The 24696-nt window shown below is 38.0% G+C and overlaps 1 protein-coding gene and 1 long non-coding RNA gene across 9 annotated transcripts in view; one reads left to right on the forward strand and one right to left on the reverse strand.

Annotated features, from left to right (window-relative positions):
• Nucleotides 1-1330: 1330 nt before the first annotated feature.
• On the reverse strand, nucleotides 1331-7726 carry LOC118535487 (uncharacterized). Of its 3 annotated transcripts, none has more exons than XR_004917201.2 (4): nucleotides 7638-7726; nucleotides 5119-5230; nucleotides 4580-4704; nucleotides 1331-1555 (listed from the first exon to the last, which is right to left on the reverse strand). It is a non-coding gene; the product is annotated as an uncharacterized LOC118535487 (long non-coding RNA). The 3 variants fall into 3 exon arrangements; XR_013448169.1 differs by having other exon boundaries at nucleotides 7531-7683; XR_013448168.1 differs by lacking the exon at nucleotides 7638-7726 and adding an exon at nucleotides 7473-7628.
• Nucleotides 7727-7791: 65 nt separating this feature from the next.
• Nucleotides 7792-24696, forward strand: part of MYSM1 (Myb like, SWIRM and MPN domains 1) — a 49405-nt gene continuing 32500 nt past the window's right edge. For all 6 annotated transcript variants that reach the window (XR_013448170.1, XM_078073077.1, XM_078073074.1 and 3 more), the window contains exons 1-8: nucleotides 7792-7888; nucleotides 12381-12456; nucleotides 13984-14054; nucleotides 15723-15800; nucleotides 15893-15916; nucleotides 17014-17092; nucleotides 20560-20658; nucleotides 22979-23745. Coding sequence is in view for 5 of the 6 variants with exons in the window: in XM_078073077.1 (XP_077929203.1) it covers nucleotides 7806-7888; nucleotides 12381-12456; nucleotides 13984-14054; nucleotides 15723-15800; nucleotides 15893-15916; nucleotides 17014-17092; nucleotides 20560-20658; nucleotides 22979-23745 (1277 nt within the window). In the remaining variant the exon portion in view is untranslated. The remainder of the gene's footprint in view (nucleotides 7889-12380; nucleotides 12457-13983; nucleotides 14055-15722; nucleotides 15801-15892; nucleotides 15917-17013; nucleotides 17093-20559; nucleotides 20659-22978; nucleotides 23746-24696) is intronic.

Here is a 24696-nt window from a genome sequence, read left to right on the forward strand (position 1 = left end):
CATACATGTACCAGGATAAAGTATTAGAAAGAGTCAAAGTTGAACTGTTTCCCACTCCCCCCACCCCAGAGCTCACAATGTTGCGGGGGCGGGGGGGGGGAGATGAAATTGCAGGCATCAATTTCAAGTGATATATTTTCTCAAAGCTCTGAAAACAGGATGCATCTTACAATCAACAACATGTCAAAATGTAATTGGCAGCACTTTTTCTTTTTTAATGGCACATAAAATAATGGAATAACTTACTATCCATGTAAATGAAGTTTAGATTCAATGAACTATGGTAATTATTGTGTAAGACAGAACATAGTGCTAAAACAAAGAGGTCCAAAATTTCCTTTCAAACCTAAACATACCATCCCTTCAGAACTTAAGTCCTTAATGGGTAATGGTAAATAAGGTAGGAATGATTACACAAAAGCACTTACAAATTATTTTGTTCATAATAATAAAACATTGAAAATGCACTGCTATTTTATATAACTTTAATTAATAGTAATGGATATTATATAGTTCATTTCTATTTACTTTGCTTCCTTGAAATTTTTCAGGATCTCCTCTCTTCTGGTCACTATAAATTTTGTTTTACATACCTGCTGATAATATGCACACTAAGAGCAGTTTTGTTTTCCAGAATTTGGTCTTTCACCCAAATATTCAATTTCGTCTTGAGTGCATGGCTCACAGTTACTACTCAGTCCATGGGACATTGATTTCCCAGAAATGAAGAACAATGTGAATGCTTATTTTTTTAATAGCATTTTATTTTATTTTTAAGTAGGCTTCGTGCCCAATGTGGGGCTTGAACTCATGATCCTGAGATCAAGAGTTGCATGCTTTACTGGCTGAGCCAGCCAGGTGCCCCTAAAACAATGTGAATGTTTATGATGAGAAACAAACAACAAACAAAACTTTGGGGGAAGATTTTTTCAATATTTTCAGCTTAGTGTATCTGACAGGTATTTCTCAATGAACAAACCTTCCCACTAGTTTTCTCCTCCTCATATCATCCATATATCCTATGCTTCAGCCACAGAAGGTCGCTGCAAATCCCCAGCCCTGCCTTATGCCGTCCATGCCTCATTGTCTTTGCTCCTGCATTTTGTTTTTTTGGTTTTTTTGGCCTGGAATGCACTTTCCCTCTCTCTACACTTGGAAAGGTCTCGTTCAACTTTCAAAACCCAAGTCTAACCTCACTGTCTTATCTTAGGCTTCCCCAGGGAAGAAGGGTCTGAGACCAGGGCTTCAGACACTAATTTATTTGGGAAGTAGTCCCAAGGATTATGAAGGAGGACTGGAAAGAGCATGCCAGTAAAGGAGGGAAAGTCAATTCAAGAGTAAGTTATTGCTTTATTCCATTCTGTGAACAAAGGGGCTCCATGCTATAGGAATTTGCTCCCCATTGGTCATCCATTGTCTTGTGGGGTGTTAACACCCTTGCTTTCCCGGATTGTGCAAGAGTGCACTTTCTGCTGCAGAAAGTAGATGTGTGGTGCTGTCAGGTTACACCTGCGTGAAGCTGGTTGCCATGGCAATCGCTGGAGCAAAAGGTGACCTAGAGAGGATGAAAGGCAGAGCATAAGAGGGGCACAGAATTAGCCTTGCCCCATCAGTCCTCCATGGTGCCAGGCACAGACCTCTGCTTCACGGCCTTTGTTCTGTTGCTTCTAATGATCCATTTATATATTGAGTATGAATTTCTTTTTTTTTTTTAAGATTTTATTTATTTGACAGAGAAAGACAAAGCCAGAGAAGGAACACAAGCAGGGGAAGTGGGAGAGGGAGAAGCAGGCTCTCCACTGAGCAGGGAGCCCGATGCGGAGCTCGATCCCAGGACCCTGGGATCATGACCCGAGCTGAAGGCAGACGCTTAACGACTGAGCCACCCAGGTGCCCCTTGAGTATGAATTCCTTATCAGTGGTGACAAGATCTTGTTCACGTCAGAGGCCACTGAACCCAGCAGAGTCAACAGCAAGCAGCATATGGACTTAGGACCCCTCAATGTGGCAAAAACACACGTTTTAAATGAATGGGAAACGTTATGGCAGCCAGTCTATTTCTCAAGTAGTCGATATGACTGTTCAAATGAGAAGTTAGGATGCAGTGTGAAAAAAGGAGAAATATGTCAGGTGAATTCAACACAAAAACCAGCGTAGACAAAGATGTACTCATCCACGATACTGGGGAAAAGGAATTATTTTAACAAAAGTATCAGTTCTCTTTTGTGGGATTTTTTTCCTCAGGAAACCTGACAAAAAGAAACATCATATGGGTCATGTTATCAACCACTCGGTATATAATCCTAAATAAGTTTCAGTGAACTCGTATTGCTAATATCTACCTTTAATCTCAACAGATTCCCGACAATGACTCCCTGATTCACTCAGAATGAAAACTAAAGTCCTTACAATGACACCTCAAGCTCTACAAACTGTGGTCCTGTTACCTGTCTGGCCTCCTCCCCTCCTGCTCTCCCTCTGCTCACCTTCCTCCACCGTGCTGGCCACCACCAGACACACTCCCACCCAGAGCCTTTACACTGGCTGTTTCTTCCACCTGAACACTTTCTCCTGACATCAGCTTGGCAACTCCCTCAGCTTGGCAAGACTCTGCTCAAATGCCACCTTCCCAACAAGTCCTATGCTGAGCCCCCTTTTTAAAACCTGCACCCCTCCACCACTCTGAACTCTCGGGATCCATATCCTGCTCTATAGTAGGTACTCAGTAAACACTGAATTGAACGAAATGTCTTGAAGCTTTGAGATAACAATATGCTTCCTAATATAGAGGACATATTGTTCATCCAAACATTGGTAAGGCATCTACTATGTGCTAGATGTGGATAACATGCACATGATCCCTGTCCTCAAGGAGGTCCCAGGCTAGTGTGGAGGCAATTACCGGCCAGTGTTGGGCTCTCTGACATAAGCATGCACTGTGACTCTAGGGTCGCAGAGAAGGGGGTTTGTGTGAATGGGCAGGAAGATAAGCAAGGGCACAATGCTGAAGCTGACTTTTCATATAGAAAGGGAGCTACCTAGACAACAAAGGGAAGGACACTGGGCAGGATTTTGTGCATACATACTCGATCATGTGTGAGCTCTAGAACTGAGAGTCAGCGCAGGTTTACATTTCGTCTTACACAGCCCTTCAGAATCAATACAGACTGAATTTTTCCCTCAAGTTGGAGACTTGCCTTCTGCCTCCCCTGAATCCCCTCCAAAACAATAAAGAGGCAGGCAATAAAACATCACACATCTCTCCTTCACTAATGAGAAGGGACTTTGGGACTCTATTTAGGTTTGTAATTGTTCCTTTCTCTATTGGGTTGTGTATTTTTTGTCAGGATCATAATGCAACTGTTATATACATGTGTGTATATTTATATTTATATTTATATAGTTATCATTTAAAATATCCATTGATTATGTGTTTATAAAGTAAGTTTTCTATACTCAATTAAAAAAAAAAAACTCTGGCTTTACTTTTTTTCTAGTTGATTCACTCATTCCTTCAACGAACAATTATTTTTTTTTTTTTTTTTTTTTTAAAGATTTTTTTTTTATTTATTTATTTGAGAGAGAATGAGAACAGAGAGCACGAGAGGGAAGAGGGTCAGAGGGAGAAGCAGACCCCCCACTGAGCAGGGAGCCCGATGCGGGACTCGATCCCGGGACTCCAGGATCACGACCTGAGCCGAAGGCAGTCGCCCAACCAACTGAGCCACCCAGGCGCCCCTCAACGAACAATTATTAAGTGATTATAATGTACCAGGCATTGTAGCTAGATGCTGTGGATACACAGGGGAACAGAAACACGTTCCCTGCCCTGAAGAAGACTTCAGTAGTGCCGTAGGCAGAACTGTGAAAAACTAAGAACATGGAAGTGTTACATGTAGTAGGAGAGAAGGATTTAGGGCAATAGTCCCGAACTGCAGGTCAGATGTAGCCCACATAATTGTGTGTTCGGTTCAACAGTGTTTGTTTGGTTTTTTTTTTTAAAGATTTTATTTATTTATTCATGAGAGACAGAGAGAGAGAGAGAGAGAGAGAGAGAGGCAGAGGGAGAAGCAGGCTTCCCGCGGAGCAGGGAGCCTGATGCAGGACTCGATCCCAGGACCCTGGGATCATGACTTGAGCCGAAGGCAGACGCTTAACCATCTGAGCCACCCAGGCGCCCTCAACAGTGTTTTTTAAAACTTTGAATGGTTTTTTTACAAATTAATCCTGATTTCTGGCTTGTCTTAAAAGAAAAATCAAAAGACCTGGCCACTCTGAGCCTGAGATCCAAAATGGCAACAGTTGACCACAGCTGAGTCAGAACCAGCCCTTTCAGAGGGAACAAGAGGAGGGGGAAGGAGCACGGAAGGCAGAGCGCCCCTGAACGTGGAGGGGCCTGGAACGTGGGAAGTGTTGCACATTTCAGGCAGAAGGAATATTTTATTTATGGCCCATACTTCACTAAGCAGCCAACCATATACAAACCCATGCAAACGTCGACAATTCCATCCCCGTTTTGCCCGTGACAGTGTTCAGAAATGTCTGCGACATGAACAAGAACATGATCAAAGAATTTTACCTCTGGAGGAGATTATTTCATAGGTCATTTTCCAAGTGAAGAAGCGGCCATCTAGAGGGGTTGAGTAATGTGCCTGGTGCAGTGCTAACAGGAGCCCATAGCTGTTAATGGATTATACTAAAGGCCTGGGGGAACAGAGAGAAATGGCAACATAGAACAGTACAGCGGGGCATCTGTTGTTTTCCTCACCCAGCATCCATTCTTCCTCCCTCTGGAAACAGTACCCTTATTTTGCTCTGGGGAGCCATCACACCTCCATCTTCCACGTGGTGCTGGTGGAACTGAGTCCACCTGGCTTCTTGGATGGCATGTGACCCAAGTCCGGCCACCAACACCCATCCTCCTGGAGCTCTTGAGAAAGAGGCCTAATCCTTCCACTGGGGGTTGCTGAGAAGCAATTCTGAATGATGCTATTAGAACCTAAGCTAAGACAGCATGATGTAAGGAAAACAACAATAAGCTACAGTTCCTTGGGTAAATCACTTAACTGTTCTGAACCTCAGTTACCACATCTGTAAGTGAAAATAACAATCCCTTACCTCAAAGGGCTGTAAAGAAATAGTCTGTAAAATGCCTGGCACACAGTAGGAGCTCATTAATGTTGGCATCTTTTCTTTCCCTTCCGCATAATGTCAGATGGATGTAGCATTACTGTAATTAAAATGTAAGAAGTGCATTGGCAGACGTTCCTTACAACATATTGAGAACAGCTTTTTCAGTAGCTACCTTATGTGATTTCAGGGAACTGGGGAGGGAAAATAAAATAAAATGCAGCTTGTTTTCCTGGAACAATTGAAGCCACAGCCAATGCGTGCCAAGTGTAGCCCCTAAGTCTATGTCTGCATTCATCTATTATCTCACCTCTGCATAGATAAAGTGGTTTTCCTCCCCACTCACTGGCCATTTTATTTTTAAAATGGGAACACTTGAATCCCTGGCAATCATTTAGCTGACAGTTTGGATCATAATGTAACAATAACATTAGTGAGCAGTTGTGTGACAGTTCCTGCTTTTAAAGCACTTTACAAATCTGAGCTAATTAGCATGAATGCTAACATGCCAGCTTTTTATGGATTAATATTGCAATTATACTTTGCTTTTTCAATAAAAATGCAGTGATCTTTTTTCACCAGAAATAGGGAGAAATGAAATGAATAAACTGCCTCTCCAGTGGATTCATACACAGTGCAGTTAAAATGTGAGTCAGACACTTTCTTGACTGAATGTTCCTCTAACAACATTCGTGAGGATTTACAGGTATGGCACCTCTTGCAAATTCTGTTTTAGGATCAATGAAGGAAATAAAGTGTATTAATGTGGGACTGAGAAGGAATCTGTAAACCCAAGATAAGTTTCCAACCTTTGAAATACACTTTCTACTCATTTCTAGATTTAAGCACCTCAAAGAAATCAGAAAATTATCTGATTATGATTTACTCTTACACCAAATGAGAAAATACCAATTCATGTAGTATTGCGAAAGACCCTATTCCTTTTGTTGTGAATTAAAATATAATAGAGTAAGTATAGAGGAATAAAGACTTGGGTTGGAATCGCACCTCTAGTACTCAGCTATCTAACTGTAACTTTCTGAATTTTGGTTTCCTTACCTCTAAAATGTGGGATGGGGTGGGTTGATAATACTTACCTTGCATGATTCTTGGGAGGTCCAAAAGGGATTCTACCTTATATAATATTCCGGATATGACAGGTGCTCATATTAGCCCTGACCCATCCTCTCTGTTTGTAATTCATCTTCCTCCCTTTCTGCTCTAAAATTATTCTGACATTCATTCAGTTTCAGTTTATGGAAAGCAGAGCACCATCATGAATTAAAATTTTTGTTAGGTATTATAAATAACTAAATTTAAAGGGACTAGGAATAATTATGAAAGTTCATTTTGGTGGGAAAAATCTAAACATATGATCACTTGAAAACTCCTTTGAACATACTATGAGTCTACGGCCATACCACCCTGAATGCACTTGATCTCGTCTGAACATACTATGAAATTGTATAGATATCTCAGTTAAATTTCGTCATTTTGTCCTCTGTTCTTTGTATAATTTAGCAAAAAGTGATGTGAGGAGGTATAACACTGGAAAGGCTGCCTAAGACAGAAGCCTGTATGAGCACACTTAAATTGTTTCATTCATTCATCAGTTCAATATTTATTGAGCACCTATGACGTGTCAGACACCATGCTGAATGTTGCTGGTATAAGGACCAGTATAAGGACTAGCAGACAGAGCCTTTGTCCTTAAAGAATTCACAGTCTCACGGTGGAGGCAGACAAGTGAATGAACAGTTGCAATAATGTGAGCAATAAATGCTAGTATATGCTACTCAAGGCCAATATCTAATTTCTTGAGAAGTCATAAATTCTTTAAGAGAAATGGTGTTTATCCTGCCAACATGATTTGTAGAGGGTGAGCACTCAGTACGGGGTCAAAAGACCCGGATTCTGGTCCCAGTTCTTTGACTAGCTATATATCCTTTGATAGTCATTTCAGTTTTCTGAGCCTCAGTTTCCTCATCTGTAAAGTGTGACTGATGATAACAGTCCTCACTGGGTTATTGTAAAGATCAAAGGTCATGAGAGTGAATTTTTAATTAATTGCAAAGATCTAAAGTAAGTCACATACTTAAATGTTTTTTGAATTTTAAAATAGAAGTTGTTTAGTACTTCACATAATCCCTGAATGATCCTTTTCCTTAAAACATGAAGGAAGGAAGGAAGGAAGGAAAAAAGAAAGGAAGAAAGGAAGGAAGGAAGAGAGAAAGAAAGAAAAGAAATAAAAGAAAGGAAAGAAAAGAAAGCAAAGAAAGAAAGAAAGAAAGAAAGAAAGAAAGAAAGAAAGAAAGAAAGAAAGAAAAAAGAAAACCAGCCACCTTTCAGTCCAAAGCAGGTCTGGCTTTGATCTTTTCAGCACTCCAGGTAGATATTTACCATTATCCCCATTTTATCAATGAGAGAAGTGAAGAGCCAAGAATCTGTCCAAGAGCACGATCTCCTCAAAGCCCAAGCCCGGGAAACTTCCCAAGGTCTTTACATACCAACAAAAGACCGAAGCACCAAGCCTCAGAAGACCGCGGTGATCTTTTCTCGGAAAGCCCCGCCTCCCCCTCGCGGAAGGGGCTGTACTAGGCTTCAACTCCGCCCCGTGACTCATGCGACCCCGCCCCCAAGTCTTCCACCTCTCGCGGGATCTCTCGGGAGGACGGATGGGATTAGGTCCCATCATGGCGGCTGAAGAAGCGGATGTGGATATCGAAGGGGACGTGGTGCCAGCCGCGGCACAGCCAGGGTGAGGCGTAGAGACCGAGTCTCGCAGGGATGGGGAGGAGCGCGCGTGCGAGGAAAGTACCTTGGAAAGGCTGCGGGTTCAGCAAGGAACAGGGGAGAGGAAGCACATTCGCTGGGCCAGGGTCTCCTGGTGGCCGGGGAGGTGCCGCGCCCATCCTGCTTGTAAGCTACTCCTGAGCCCAGGGGGCGTAGGTACCCGCGGCTGGTGTCGGATGGCTGTTTCACCTTTTACCAGGATGTTCTGAGGGCGCCGACTTCGCCGAGCACGTTGCACTCTATCCAACAATTAGATTCCTTCTGTGATAATCTCAACCCCAGAATCCCCCTCCCCTTTGCCCCCTCCGGACAGTAACTAGAACAAGAGCGGCCTCTGAACGGACCTGAGCTCAGGGATCCTTGTTCCATCGCTTGTAAGCCGTGTGACCTTGGGCGTGTCGTTTCATCCCTACTGACAGGTTTCTTATTCCACATGGGGTTAGTTGTGAAAAACTTCCTGAGAGTCAGCTTGACTTAAAGGAAAGGGACAGGACTTTAGAGTTGGACAGCTCTGGGTTCTCCAGCATGGGCCGGCCTTGTCCGTTACTAGCAGTGTGACCTTGGATCAGACAGGTAATTTGCCTGAGCTTCAGACTGCTCATAGAAAACTGACAGTCATGGTTATTGTGAACATCAAATGAAGTAATTATGGGATGTGCTATAGCATACAGTAGGAGCTAGGTAAATGTTCTGTTTTTCACCATCTCCTTACCCTCGTGGAGATTATTGTGAAGACCTAGTGAGGGGTCACAGTTTATTTAATACAGAGTCCTGCAGAACAGGCCAGTGTGGTTTCAAGCAGCATCCTCCAGTTTGAGAGATCTAGCCCTTTGACTGCTTGCTTTCCAAATAAGAAATTGATACCTACTATTTTTAAAATGTGCTTCCCCAGTCACCTTTTAGAATTAGAAGAGGCCTAGACTGGTCAGGAATCAAAAGACCTCAGTTATAAACTTAGCCAGTTATGGTGCTTATAAATATGAACAACCTCTTTAGAAGTCTGTTAGGTTGAATGAACCATGTGGAATTGCCAATCTTAGACCATTTTTAACTTACAAAATGGCAATTTCATACAGTCCAACCTAATGTTAGGGACTCTGTAAATTATGGAGAACAGTACCCACCCTGCCCTGAGGGATTAAGATAGTGGGTTTAAAGTTCTACTGAACTCTAAAGCACTATAAAAATGTGAGGAGTAATTAAATTCATTTAGTCATTCTCTCCCAGACCTTTAGACAAAGCAGTCCAAAGCTATACAGATGAATAGGGAACTTTTATTAACAATCGTTGTTCACATTTGTGTAGATCAAGTTACCAAGTTAATCTTGACTAAGTGCTCTTACATGCATGATTTAATTTACTTTTCACAGTAAGTCTATGTGTTAAGTAGGCAGGGATGCTTACCTGGAGTCCAGAGAGAAGTGAGTTGGCTTTGGAAACACAGAAGATCATCTGTGAGCATTGGCTCTGCCCCTTTTCCATAGGTTCTTCTTTATTTTTCTGATCGTGTTTAATTTTTTTTTTTTTTTTTGCCTTCTCTTTTTCTTTCCTTTCTCTTACTATTGTACTCAAGCCTTAGGTCTACAGGTGGTACCTATGATCATCTAAGACTCATGCAAGCTGGATTACAAAGGTTATTGGTTCCTGATGGTCAGAGCCTTTGCCTTACCCAGCTCCAAGGAGCATCATTAACATTATATTCTGGTGAATGGTGCCCCCTGAAGTGTGTGTAGGTAGAGCTAATGATAACATCTGTGGAAACGTTGAGGATTAACTGAAAGCACACTTTTAAGTACTTGCTGAGTTCTAGGTACCAAAGTTAGAAGGTGGCATTGAAACTTTGGTTTCCCTTTCACTTCTGCCTTTCCTCCTCATCTTCCTTTTCGCCTGCTTGTCCTTTAAATCCGTGTTCCAAGGGGTTTGTCATAAGACTTCTAACTAACCACACAGTCCCTGGTTATACCATCTCTCAAGATTTAAATTTCTGTCTGTTAGGCTGGATCATATACAATTTTGCCAATGTTCAACCATTTTTGACCATAAGAAAAATGGCAGTTTCCTAAAATTCCACCTAATACATACTGATGTTTTCCATATCTTTCACCAACCCAAATCTCTCTCCTGAGCTTTAGATCCATTTATCTAATTCTCTGAATCTATCTGTTCTTGGATGTTCCACAAGCACCTCAATCTCAGCTTATAAACTTCCCACCACACCTGCCATCTGCCTTCAAGTTCCCTAGTTCAATAGATGGCACCATCCGCCCAGTAACTCAAGGCACAGATAGAGACTTTATCCCTTTTCCTTACCTCTCTCCTTCTACCCCTTCTATAAGTTGCTAAAGGTCTATTGATTCTAAGTATCCTCTCAAATGTATTCACTTCTTCCTGTTCACACTGCTTGTTCCCTGGGTCTAAGTTATTGTCACCTCTCTAGTATTTATATAATCACTTCCTCTTAACTGCTCCTTATCTCTTTGGCCCTCTTCTAAATTCTTTACTGAAGTTAGACCAGCCTTTCTTACATCCAGATCTCATCATGTTATTCCCTTCAATCCCCGATTTGCTTTATGAGAAAATCCTCATTCCTCCTGCAGACCTGGATGATCCATGCCCCACCTACCTTGTTCATTTAATCATTAAACAAATGTTGATGAGCACCTTTTCTGTGCCAAGGCCTGGGTATATAGCAGTTATCAAACTAACTCCTTGCTCTCATAGAACTAACATTCTTATTGGGTAAGACACAGTAAAACTTACAATGGGCCAGATGGGGGTAAGTGGAAAAAGATAAAGAAGGGAAAGTGGATGGCATGTTAGCTTTATCTTGGAAAAGTGGCTCTGAAACTACAGGACTTCAGAGGTCAGCATGGATATAGTGGAAGGACTGGATTTGAAAAGTGAGGAAGCCACAGAATTGGCAACCAATTGAATGTACATTGTGAGGAAAATAAGGACAGGCCCAGATTTCTGGCTTGGGCAGGTAGGGGGATGCATATCCTTTGTCTGAGATGGGGAACAATGGAAGAGTAGCAGATTTGAGAGGAATTTCTCAGCTAAGGTTTAAACATGTTAATTTATGCCGCCTGTGGAGATTCAGGTAGGTGTCCAGATGCATACACCAGAGGTGTGGAAGTTGCTAATCCTTATTGAGGAACACTATAAAAGACATTAAACCCGAAGTGAGAGGCGCCCAGGTGGCTCAGTCAGTTAAGTGTCTGCCTTCTGCTTAGGTCATGATCTTGGGGTCCTGGAATCAAGACCCATGTCGGGCTCTCTGCTCAGCAGGGAGTCAGCCTCTCCCTCTCCATCTGTGTTCCCGCCCCCACTCAAGTAAATAAATAAAATCTTAAAACAAAACAAAACAAAACATACCTGAAGTGGTACTAGTCCCCCTTCTGCACCGTTGGCAGACCTCTCCATAAGCAAAGGTTTCCTTCTGCCGATGCAAGTCTCAGAATCCTTTATTTAGCATTCCTGGCAGCCTCTACCAAATCAGAGTTAACACCTGAATTAAAATCTTTTTGCCATCAGCAGCTGAGAGAAATTACTGCTTTTAGTTTATTGTAGATAGTCCACAATTTTTTATAACCACTGTAGAACTAATTGAAGATTCAAAAGTATAAACCTTTTTGCAATCTAAGAGGTACAAAATTCTTACCACTAGACTAGGTCTGGGAAAAGTCAGTAATTTTCTAGGAAACTTTATAACTTCAAGATATAAAAAAGCAAGTATTGAATTTAACTATATCATTAATTCAGCCTTCCAAAACTTAACTATTCAGCTTTTTTATGTGAGTAGTGAGCAGCGTGACTTTAGAGAGTTTTTATTAGTTCAGTGAAAAGAATGAGAATTAACAAAGTTTAATCCCCCATGGACATAGAAAAGGCCCCAAATAACCCAAGTTAATTTTTTTATTAGACAAATTGTTATTAAAACATCAGATTTTCTTTTTACTTTACTGTCGAGTATTTTCCAATTTGACTCTTTGATCTATTTTTTTTTTTTTTTCATTTTGAGGGCATTGCTGTTATTGATGGCTTTTATGCTTTAGATATAACTAAAAGAATTGATTATAAAGTGGAATTCCTATATACATATGGATGCTCATCAAAAAAGCTCTGAAGTGTTGGTTCATGGCCGTAGAGCATGTGTGGTTGCTGCTTTGGGGTACTTTTTTCCTCATGAAGTTATTTATTCTTGGGGAACAAAAGAAGTGAACAGACTGGCTGGTTGCAGTTGAGATAGGGTGAGCTAAAAAGGATGGCTTAAAGCTACTCTATATTCCATAGGTTAAAGAAATAGAGTAGGCATTTCTGCAATGTTAAGTCTGTTAAGGGAAGAAGGAAATGAAACATTTGCTTAACATCCATACCCTGCCAGTTCCTGTGTTGTGTGAATGCTATTTATTAATTGGTATAATACCACTTTTTACCCATTTTCTTAATTATTACAGAAGTGATGAAAATACAGCGTCTGTTTTACAAGATCACTATCTTGATTCATCGTGGAGAACTGAGAATGGTCTTATTGTAAGTATTTTATGAAAATATCAGGTGCATAAGCTATTACTCATTGCCTGGAGTACCTCTTTTTTACTTGGTGCTAGTTCTCAGCAGTTACAGAGGTAATATACTGGAAACATTTTTCTTACTTTAAAAATAAAAGAAACTTATTCTTATTTCTTTTGACTTTGAAATGGTCTGTTGGGAAACAGCTTTGGAGCCAGCTAGATTAGGTACAAATCCTTGCTCTACGACTTATCAGATTTGTGAACCTTTGTTTCTTCATCTAAAAGACGGGGATCATTGCAGGGTTCATTTCTTTCATTTAGTGGTTATTTATTGAATTCTTACTGTGTGTCAGATGCTGGACCCAGGTTTGGGGGATACAGCTACAATCGAGACAGACATAGTCTTGCTCTCAAGTTGCTTATATGCTAAAAGGGAGTCAGGTAGACAAATTAAGTATAGACCATGAAGAACCCAAGATGCTGGCTCAGAGTAACAGGGTGGGGAACCTATTTTAGATAAAGTTGTCATTGAGGGAAATAGAAGGTGACAGTTCAGTTGAAAAGTAATAGAGAGGAGTAGATATGTGAAAAGCTGAGGAAAAACATTCTAGGCAGAAGGAATAGCAGCACAAAGTCTCTGTTTGAAAGCCAGTGTCTAGAATATAGTGGGAAAGTGGGGAGTGGCAGCTGTGACAGGGTTGGAGAGGCAGACCAGAGCTCTGTCATGCTTGTATGAAGCAAGAGCAGAATCAGAGTCCAGTTAGGAAACATTTGTGGTAATCTAAGCAAGAGTTGGTGGTAGATTGGCCAGAGGTTGTGGCAGAGATGGATAGATTTTAATTATATTTTGGATGTAGAATTGCTTGGTAGATTGGTTATAGGATTCAGAAAAAAGGGAGGAATCCAGATGATTCCTAGGTTTCTAGGTGGAATAACTAGGTGACTCATAATGCTATTTACAAAGGTGGAAGCACAGGGAGAAACAGGTGAAGGTATGTGTTAGTGAGTTTTGAATATGTTAACTTTTAGAAGCCTACTGGATATCCAAGTGGACATGGGGGAGTGGGCAATTGGAAAAAACAGTCTAGATAGAGCTTAGAGAAGACACCTGAGCTGAAAATTTTTAAGTTTTGAGAGTTGAAAATGAGTATGATCATTTAAGGAGAGATTGTGGCTTAAAGGGAAAAAGAAGTGTGGTGAGTTTTGGAAATAGGTGAAATATCTAGCAACATGCTTGCTATCTGATAGGTCTCATACATGCTAGCCATTATGACTTTATCGTGGGTAGGAGCCTGAGCCTTGGAATCCAGCAGTCTTGTGTGTCAAGTCTCTCCTCCTCCCCTTGAAACACTTGCGGTGCTATGGCTGCATCGGTGAAGCAATAACCCCTGTCCCACAGTGTTGTCCTGGCAATCAGATATGTCTGGGCATAGTAAATGGTAGCTTTATTATTCATAATCATTGTATCATGTATTTCATTTGATAAAACATAGAAGATAATTTCAAAAAGCAGTAAATAAAAAAAATATACATTCTTTTTTAATAGCCTTGGACTCTGGATAGCACCATCAGTGAAGAGAACAGAGCTGTCATTGAGAAGATGTTGTTGGAAGAAGAGTATCCTTTAATGATTATGAGGAAAGTAAAGATTTCAGGGTGAAAAATCTATTAAGTGCAAGACTTACAAAAGAGATCATTGTTATTACTAGATGGGCCTTATTTGGCCCCAGACTGCAATTACATAATGTGTTAGCTACCTATGAAAAAAGCAGCATTTTATTCCTCTGTTTCTGTTTTACTGCACAGTCTAAGATCTAACTCAATATGTTTGAGTTTCTTTTTTCAGCCACCTCTATACTGTCTGAATGTTGAGTAGAAATTATAGAATGTTTTAAATCAGTGAGAACCTTTAGTCCATATCCAAGATCATTTAGTCTGAGCCTCCATCTACAGTTATAGAAGCTAAATCCCAGAGATGGTTAATTTACCCAGGGACACAATTTATCCACAGTTTAGTCACTAGCTTCTTGTCCTTGTTTCTTTCATCTGTTTGATGATGGCAACTTAACCTCTTTGGGATTCCATTTTCTTGTATATAAAATGAAAGGATTGAACAAAATGATTTCTGATTTTATGATTTTTTAAAAGATTATTAATAATAGTCTAATAAATAGTGGTTTATTTTAGCTCTCTCATCTGTATTTTATGGCTCTCTACCTCCTTTTTAGGCCAGAATTTCTCTGTTCCCTTTATTCCCAGTTATTGCTATGTTGATTTCAGAGTGTCTGTGTACCTTTGTCACAGGTTAACTCTTTTTAAAGGCTTTCTTACTCTCTTTCCCCAAACATACAGCTATAGCCTGCTTTTCAATAGAAAAATAGTGCAAGACTCATATATCATTTAAAATTTTCTGGTAGCCACATTTAAAACAGGTGGAATTAATTTTAATAAGATATTTTATTTAAGCCAGTATATTTAAAATAATATTTCAACATTTAATCGATAGACATTATTGAGGTATTTTACATTCTTTGTTTACATGTGGTATTGGCGAATACATTGAACAGTGCAAGTCTCAACTAATGAATACTTAAGTAGTAACGGGTTCACTTCCAGATTTAGAAGCAGAAATAATGAAGTAAGAGCTTTGTGAGCTCTTAGAGGACGGGGATCTTACATCTTTGTCCTCAGCTCCTCGTACGTAGCATATTATCTGACATAGACAATATATAGTCAATATTTGTTAAGGGAAGAACATGTGAGACTAATTAAAGAGTATTGCAGTAGGCTAGTTTTAAGAAGTTGGAGAGGGAAGCTCCGTGGTAGATTCGACCTGAGTTATTTGTATTAATGTAGGGAACACCCTGAACTCTATTACCTTTAGAACTAGGAAAACATACTCCCCAGTTAATCCTGGACAGCCAATCAAATTCATCACCTACATTCCCCATGTTTTAGGAAAAATGATTTAAATGAAACACAGACTATTTCTTTTAACCACTTCTAGTAGGGAATATAGGAAAAGCTAACATTTATGTAGCACACATTCTGTGCAGGTGCTGTGTTCATGTGATTTCACCTGTAATATTTAATCCATATAATAGCCATGTGAGGTATAAATATTTTTATCATAATTTTTGCAGATCTGGAAAAGGTTTTAAGAAGAATTGATTTAGCTAGGATTCAAGTATGATTTTCATGGATGTGAGTACCTACTTAATATAAGTCACATAAAAATGATAGGATTTAATTATTATTTTAAAAGTTTCTTTAATAATTACACAGGTATTACTTATCTAAAAAATCACTTCCAGAAAAATTCTGGCTTGATCAAAAGGAAGATGATAAAAAATACATGAAGAGGTAAAATCAATTTTTAATACTCTTAGAAGTCTGAACTATATTTTTAAAAACTTGTTCACAAGTTTCCTTATTTTCTTTTTCATGTGGTGCAGTCTACAGAAAACAGCAAAAATCATGTATGTACTTACATGTTTTATATTTTAAAATTATAGGAGAATTAAAAAATTATAGTTGGCCTGTGGAAAAACTCTTGACCTTGGGTTGTACAAAAATATAAAATCAAAATTTCTTATACAGTTGTTGGAATGCCACAAGATAATTTTATGACATTATTTATATGTCAGAATTTCTTTTGTGGTCCTATCTAAGCTATTCCACTGGATTATGGAAAAGATGGCTTCCTAAGGATTTGTGGGGAAATTTTTTAAAGCTGCTATCTAACATATTAGGAATTGGCTTGATTTCTATTACCTTGTCAGTTAATTTTCACTCATTTCAAACAAATTTAATTTGAATTTGTGGCTTTCAAAAATTATCTAGAGAAATCAAGTATTAACTATTTTATAAATATCCTTTCCCTATAATTGAAGAAAATTTGATGTTATTTAGTGTTAATAAACTTTCATGTTTATGATCCTTCAAAGGGTAGACTTACAGATTTACCATTGCCAAGGGTTTGAGCAGTGGGCAGACTTTGGCTTTTGCATTTTGCTGAATAAATAACAGCAAACAAGTTAACGAGAAGAGTAATGGTTTGCTTGAATTAAATTAATGAGCTTCATCACTATTATAATTTCATAAGGACTGCATTTCAAAAGTAATAAACATAATGCCATAGTTTCTTTACTTCTTTTTTGGCTTGATATTTACATAGATTATACGGAAGAATCAAAGAGCTAATATTTCTGGAGCCAACTTAAACACTTAACATGCCTTTCAGGATTTGGAAATGTATTAACATCTGCCGCGTTGTGTCCAGTCTAAGGAAGCCTATTTGTTTGTTATCACATTGACTTCCTTTGATGTCTTTTAGTGTTATCTTCACTCAGACCCAAGGATTATGTCATTTGGGGCTCCTATCATCCTGAGCTAGAGAAGTATACAAGACAGGGTAAATCTGTCCCCCAGGTAGAGGCTGCAGCCTTTTCTTCTTTTTTAACTCTTAGACTCACAGTATTGAATTCAGCCTATGGCTATCTATAACCTTGAGCTGCATAAATACGGAATGTTCCATTTCAGACTTTTTTTTTGCAATTCCTTTTTTTCCCCTCAGGGCACACTCTCCTACAAAAACAGCCAGTTACTCAGTAAAGTGGAAGATAGAAGAAAAAGAGCTGTTTGAACAAGGGCTGGTAAATAGAGCAATTTTTAATTTATAGTAAAATAATTCTAGAAGCCAGTATTGATAGAATTATAAGGTTAATTTGTGGAGACCAGAAATTTCTTTTAATGATCACATCTTCAGTTTTTCTGTAGTAATGATGTTTGTAGTACAAGAGAATTCCTTTTAACTCATATCTAAGTTACTAAAAGATTAAAATACATTTGGATCAATATTTTAGATAATTTTCATCCCCCCCCCCTTTTTTGGGAATAATAAAACCCAAGATATTAAGCTCTGTCTGTATACATCAACTGCCTGGATTAAAAGGCAAAATTATTTAGTTATCTGATGTTTTCTCTTGGAAAAAAACCCCCAAAAAACAACAGAAAAAAAACCCTTGATATTTGGAACTGTCTGCATAATCAGCTGAGTTCTTTTTTATTCAGATATTTGGCATAGTGCACACAGTCTGAATATTTTTTTAGTGGATATAGTTGAAAACCAGAAACATTTCTTTTGCATGAATGTTTCACTGAGATCTATTTAAATATCCATAAGTTACGTAATAGAAAAAAAAATGTACGCCCGTTTGTAATTCTGAAAATTCTCCTATTAATATGAAGAAACTTTTAAGAAAATATTCAGAATTTTTTTTTCTAATTATTAGGAGTAGGTTATATCTTTTCCTGTAAGGTACATGTTACCCAGTATTACACTAATTAATTTTGAAATTACATATAATTTATATATTACATATAGGATATTTATATAATATTTATGTGGGTTTTATGAATGCAAATTGAAATGTCATTGTTAACATTTCTTACGGATGATGGGAAATAAAATGTATTTGTATTTTTATAGATATCGCCATGACATCTATATATTCTGTGATGTCTTTATATAAATAAATAAACTATCTTGAAGGTTTTATCTCCTCCTCAGGTTTTTCTCCTGTACTGTTAATGTTTTTTATATTGGTATTTCATTCTGTTGCATGATTGTCATTTTTATAACCTAACTTTAATTAACCAGTCACTTACTTAAGATTGCTTACTACTTTGGTGTTTTGCCCCTTACCAAAGGCTATCTATATATGTATGTGTGTGTGTGTGTATGTGTTTGTATACACACATACAAAAGTGGGTTGTGAATTTTTAGGTTATTGTTGACACTTGGAATGATGGGGCTATGTCTGCATGGCTCAAACTTCAAAGGGTATTTAAAGTTATAGGTGTTAAGTCTCCCTGTCATTCCAGTCTGTGCCTTCAGTTCTCTTTGCCTCAGGTAACCATTGTTATCTGTTCTCTGCGTGTCCTTCCAAAGATATTTGTCCCTGTATATGCCAATATGTATTTATTTATATACATATGTAGGTATCTATCTATATACATAAACAGATATTTTAAACCTAGAATGTTTTCCCACAAAACTAGAAGGAACTGTTGGTTGTATTTCCAGCCTTTTTTTTTTTTTTAATTTTTAAATTTTATTATGTTATGTTAATCACCATACATTACATCATTAGTTTTTGATGTAGTGTTCCATGATTCATTGTTTGCGTATAACACCCAGTGCTCCATTCAATACGTACCCTCTTTAATACCCATCACCAGGCTAACCCATCCCCCCACCCCCCTCCCCTCTAGAACCCTCAGTTTGTTTCTCAGAGTCCATCGTCTCTCATGGTTCGTCTCCCCCTCTGATTTCCCCCCCTTCATTTTTCCCTTCCTACTATCTTCTTTTTTTTTTTTTTTTTTAACATATAATGTATTATTTGTTTCAGAGGTACAGGTCTGTGATTCAACAGTCTTACACAAGTCACAGTGCTCACCATAGCACATACCGTCCCCAATGTCTATCACCCAGCCACCCCATCCCTCCCACCCCCCACCACTCCAGCAACCCTCAGTTTGTTTCCTGAGATGAAGAATTCCTCATATCAGTGAGATCATATGTGTATTCCCAGCCTTTTTAACTTACTGATATATTTTGCTTATACACTGAATTCTCTCAGGCTTTAGAGAAAGGAATTATCTGGTACCGAATGATGAAGGAAAATTTTTCCTTCCCTTTTGGGCATAGAATTGTCTTTTTTTTTTTATTTATTTATTTATTTATTTTTTAAAGATTTTATTTATTTATTTGAGAGAGAGAATGAGATAGAGAGAGCATGAGAGGGGGGAGGGTCAGAGGGAGAAGCAGACTCCCCGCTGAGCAGGGAGCCCGATGCGGGACTCGATCCCAGGACTCCAGGATCATGACCTGAGCCGAAGGCAGTTGCTTAACCAACTGAGCCACCCAGGCGCCCATAGAATTGTCTTTTTGCTCTATTTTGAAATTGGTGAGTGTTTTCTTCGCTCCTCTTGTTAGTGTACCCTCTCCAATTTTCATAATGCTCAAGCCCCTACAATCACAACTAGTTATGCTTTGTCCAGATCTTTGATGTGTCCAAAAGTGCTCCATCCTATGAAGTTACTCATTTGCCTTCATCCCACAATAAATATAATTGTTCAGTAAGTTGATCTTAGCTAGGTGTTAGTTAATAACAATCTTAATTAATTTATATTTACTAAGAATTTTCCTAGAAATGCTTTCAGTTTTAAGAAATTGTTCTCATGTCAGATATTCTCATGAATCTCAGAAATAAGTATATAATTAATTTATCATTTAGGTCAGGTTTTGAAGATGATTTGCCACTGTAACCTGTAAATGTCATAACCTGTCGTGTAAATCTGGCCCTGGGATCAGCTTCCCTGAGTTGTGGAGATATGGTGAAGATTTATGTATCAAATAATAGACTTGATACCCAAAAATTCCTTTTAGCTTTAAAATTATATTGCATTCCTTTCTATACTTCAGAAAACACCAGAGCTCCCTCAGGGTTTCAGTTTTTTCCCCACCACAGCTTTGTCATTAGCGGGCATAAGCCTTTAACAGTACAGGGGTATAGGAAGGTGTTGGTTGCAGGTTGCTTCATTTGTGATTCATTTGTTCTTCGAAGTCGGTTTTCTGTGATACCTGTGTAGAGTAAAAGTATCTGCTATGGGACAGGTAATGGATATTGTGCCAGATGGAATCTGGGTAAAAAAAGATATTTTGAAATTAGTGTCAGAATGTAATCAGTTGATTCTATAAATGGAAAATGGAACCTGCCTCTTTTTCAGGCACTTGTTTTTTTAGATTTGGAACATCATAATGTGCAATATGAATACATACGGTTAGGAATCCATAAAAGTTGTGGATCTTCATTTAGATAGCTGTAAAAAGAAAACTAATTTCTAAATCATTTTGGTCAGTTTTCAGACGTCGAGAATCCAAAAGAGTATGGGCTTTGCTTTTAAGAGTCTTAGCTTATATATGTGGCTTCATTGTGTACTTTAGAAAATAAATAAAGATGGGTTGTTCTTTTAGGTTTTTTTTTAATGTGCAGTTGCTTGGACTATTAACGAGTAAGTTAATCAAAATCAATTTCTTTTCCATTTTGATAACTAGGCTAAATTTGGCCGAAGGTGGACCAAAATTGCAAAGCTAATTGGAAGTCGCACTGTTTTACAAGTTAAGAGTTATGCCAGGCAATACTTTAAAAATAAGGTAAGCAGGATATAAATATCCTAGTTAGTAATAATATTTGCAATAAATAAAATTAGGAAGCAAAAATAGTGCTTTAATTTGGGCATTAATGTCAATGTTCAAAGTTTTCATAGTGAAAATATTTTATATTCATAAAGTACTCAACACATGTTTATCCTCAAAAATCTCAAAGCATAGCTTAAGTGTTTTGAGTATTGCGATTAGAGGTCATTGTTTCCTGGAAAATATCTTTTCTTTTTAAAGATTTGCATTGTAGCTTTTTTTGTTTTTATTACTATTTTTTTTATTAGTAAGATGCCTATTTGTAAATTCTGAGAAGAGTTTGACTTAAAAACCAGTCTTTTCAATATGTGAGTACAAGACCCAGTCCAGAAAAACAAGCCCACGAGCTCTAGAATGGTGTTTGAAAATGCACATTGTTAGGGTGCCTGACTGGCTCAGTCGGCAGAGCGTGCTATTCCTGATCTTGCGGTCATGAGTTCAAGCCCCATGTTGGGCACAGAGCTTACCTCTGTCCTGGCTGCAAGAGAGGCTGGGGAAGTTTCTGGATTTTACTTGGAGGTTTAAAGCTCATAGCAAAATTGACACTGGATGTTCCAAAAGCTTGGACTGGCTCCTGCTCTGTTTTGTTCCTGCTCCATTCTCATGGCGGCAGCTTCCACTACATTCTCAGGACTCCATGCTCTGTGGCTCCAGCCTACTTCTCTGCTGGGCCTCCTCCTGCAGGCACCCGGGACATCATGGTAGCCTCAGAACTTCTGTCCAAAGATTTGCATTGTAGCTTTTAGGAATGATTAGAGCTTAGGGACCATAAATGCTAACATCATGCTAAAATCTGTTTAATAACAATGAAACTTATAATTTTTATGAGGAATTATATGAAAACTTCTGTAAGTTGCAGTGTTCAGAACAGCATAGTTATGGTCTAGTTCTTTAATCTTTCTAGTAATCTGTGCTGTGTTCAACCATGTAGTTTTGATATTTAGTAATTTTTAATATGTTCTCTGCTTGAGTTCTGGGAACATAATTATATAGAATTTGACAGGGTCTTAAGTGAAATACGCTATTTTCTTTCAATGCAAATAATGGGTTTTATCCTGCATACAAGATTTATAGAACTTTGTGTCATTTGAGCATAGGAAGTAAAGAATGGAATGGATTCATTATACGTCAATCATCTGCTCCCCCTTTAACCAAGCAAACGCATTTTCAAGGCAGCCTGGCAAGGTTAAGGTATTCTGGAAGAGAATAAAGCTTAACTTGGTTATTCCTGTCCCCATGCTTCTCAGACTGGAACATGCAGAGCATCTTGGGGTGTCAGTTTTACTCAAAGACTTGGGGTGAAAGGATACATCATGATGTTAAAAGAGACATTCATATGAAATATAATATGAAATCTTATCTGAATGTTTAAGGTAAAAACAAGAGACTTCAAGTAAATAGCAAGGTTGTTAAAGGCTATTCCAGGTCATATGTCCAAATCTCCTTTTCTCTCCTGCTTCCCTTTCTTCTATACATAATAAGCCAATTAACCTCAAATACTAGACCCTAGGATTCTGTTGTGATACAGGATCCGTAAGTAAGCTCTTTTTAAGAGCTGTCATCCCTTGGGTATGCCAGTCACATACAAAATTTTTCAAAAACCGTGTATGTGAAGATTTTATTTCAAATCATTTATATTCATTGATAGTCATTTTCTTCTCCATGACTAGATATTTATGCCTATAATAGTACCTATGGAAGATAATGTCATGCCTTAAATTATAAGCTGTATAATATTGGAGCTACATTAAATGAACCTTTGCAAAATAGTTTGTTTCTATTATATCTGTATTTAAATGAAAAATGAATTTAATTTACTAAATAAAGATACGTGACATAGATTCCCTTAAATAATGGGCTATTTAGCATTATAAAAAATAATCAGCTGAGGTATCTGACATTCTAAGAAATTAGCCATTAAAAATATTTTAATATCTTAAAGAATACCTTAGTATGACAGTTGTTGGTTCATTCTCTGTGGTTGATCTGAGACAGTCCTGTTTTAAACTTAATACTGAAAAACAAATAGCAGTTGTACAGGTCATAGGTCATGATTATTTGATTAATACCATGAATGAGTCAAATATAGTGATAGAAATTTGAAATGATGACATTTTACATTTAAAATGCAGTTGTAAATCCTTAGAAGAAAAGCACAATAAAGGTGTAATATACCATTGATGTGTACTCAGTTTAATAATACAGTATTTATTATATGTGTGCCAGTGGTTAAATTTTTAAATGTTAATATGGGGATTTTATCTTGATTTTTAATAAGGTAAAATTAGATGGTCCAGAGAAGGAAACACCAAATCAGAAGAGCAGCAGTGACCTTCAGATTAAAAATGAAGATGAAGGCACAAAGGCATGGACGCCATCAGGTTTAAGGGGACGTGCTGATCCCAACTTGAATGCTATAAAAATTGAAAAGTTATCTGATGATGAAGAAGTAGACATCACAGATGAGGCAGATGAGTTGACTTCTCAAGCTCCCCAAAAGAATCCTAGCAATGATGTCTTATTAAACATTCCTAATAGTAAAAGTCATGAAACCAGTCAAGGGGAATTTATTGCTTCCAACCAGGAAGATTCTGTATCTGAATCTTCCAAGGAGTATTTTCAGAATATAAAGCAGGGAGAGATGGAAGCACTTTCAAGCTCAGGAAGTAAATTTTGGACTGAAAAACAGAGCGTTAGTGACAAAAAATCAGTTGAGTTAAATGATCAGAAATGTAATAAACTGATGAAAAACTCTGAAAAACATGATGGAAATGGAATAATAGATGCTGCCAGGCCGTTGCCTTCTCCAGAGCGTTGTGAAGTTCAGGAAGACTTGAGTGATACTGAAGTGCTTTTTCATTCTTCCTGTCAAATGGAGGAGAGCCATGAGGAAGAAGAGCTGAGGCCACCAGAACAAGAAGTAGAAATAGATAGAAATACCGTTCAAGAAGAAGAAAAACAAGCAATTCCTGAGTTCTTTGAGGGGCGCCAAGCTAAAACACCAGAACGCTATTTGAAAATTAGGAATTACATTTTGGATCAGTGGTAAGGAAGAATTATATTTTAGATACTGTTGTAAAACTTATCATGCTCTAGAGTATTTTAATTAGGCCTATGCAGAATTTAGTGTTTTACATTGCTAGTGATGCAGAGAGCTTGAACATATGAATATATTTTAATAGGCAAGACTTAAAATTTCTCACAGTGAAATTTTCTTTGAAAGCTTTGGTAGATATTGTTATCTCTAGCTATCTCAGCCCATCTGTCTATTCATTAAGAGTATTTGGTCCTGGATTAAAAGGATAATTTGCTTTAAGAAGCAGTTTCTTAAAGAAGGACAGTGTTAGGAAGATACAGAAAACACTACTGTACTGGAAAGGGGGGAGAATGTCTTTCCTAGTTTATCATGTACTTGTAAGTACAAAAAGAAAATTTTGGTGACAGAAGGGTATTTCTGTCATTAAATGTGGCTAGATTACAGAAACCATTCTAAATTGCTATAAATGCTTTCTTTCAGCTTTGATCTTGTAACATAATGTGTTAATAATCCCTTCATCCAGCTTCAGGATGCAGGAATTTTCTGATATGTGAAGTTTATCTTGTAAATTGTCAAAATTTGAATTATTTAGCATTGGATAGGGCACAAACCAAAAAACTTCCCACCTTATTAGCGTAAGTGCTCTGCAGATAATTTGAATTTTTCATAACATTTTAATTAAGACATTATCAAACATTCATAATTGTTGTTACTGCTTCAGGAGATACTGAATTGTGTATCCCATTACAGAGGACTTTTGCTGTAACTTAGGAAGATTGCCCAAGCAAAACAAATAACCAGGCTTATTACATCAGTAACCTTCATTGCCCACACAATATTAATTTGGCTTTTAAAGATAGCTCTATCCTAAATGAAGGACTTTTGTTCTTGTTCTTGACTGACTGATGGTTGAGATGGCTAAAAGTAAAATTTCTGGGTAAGGGTGGTATCAAACGAAA

This window comes from Halichoerus grypus, chromosome 5 (genome assembly GCF_964656455.1).
Source record: "Halichoerus grypus chromosome 5, mHalGry1.hap1.1, whole genome shotgun sequence".
Classification (NCBI taxonomy): Eukaryota; Metazoa; Chordata; class Mammalia; order Carnivora; family Phocidae; genus Halichoerus; species Halichoerus grypus.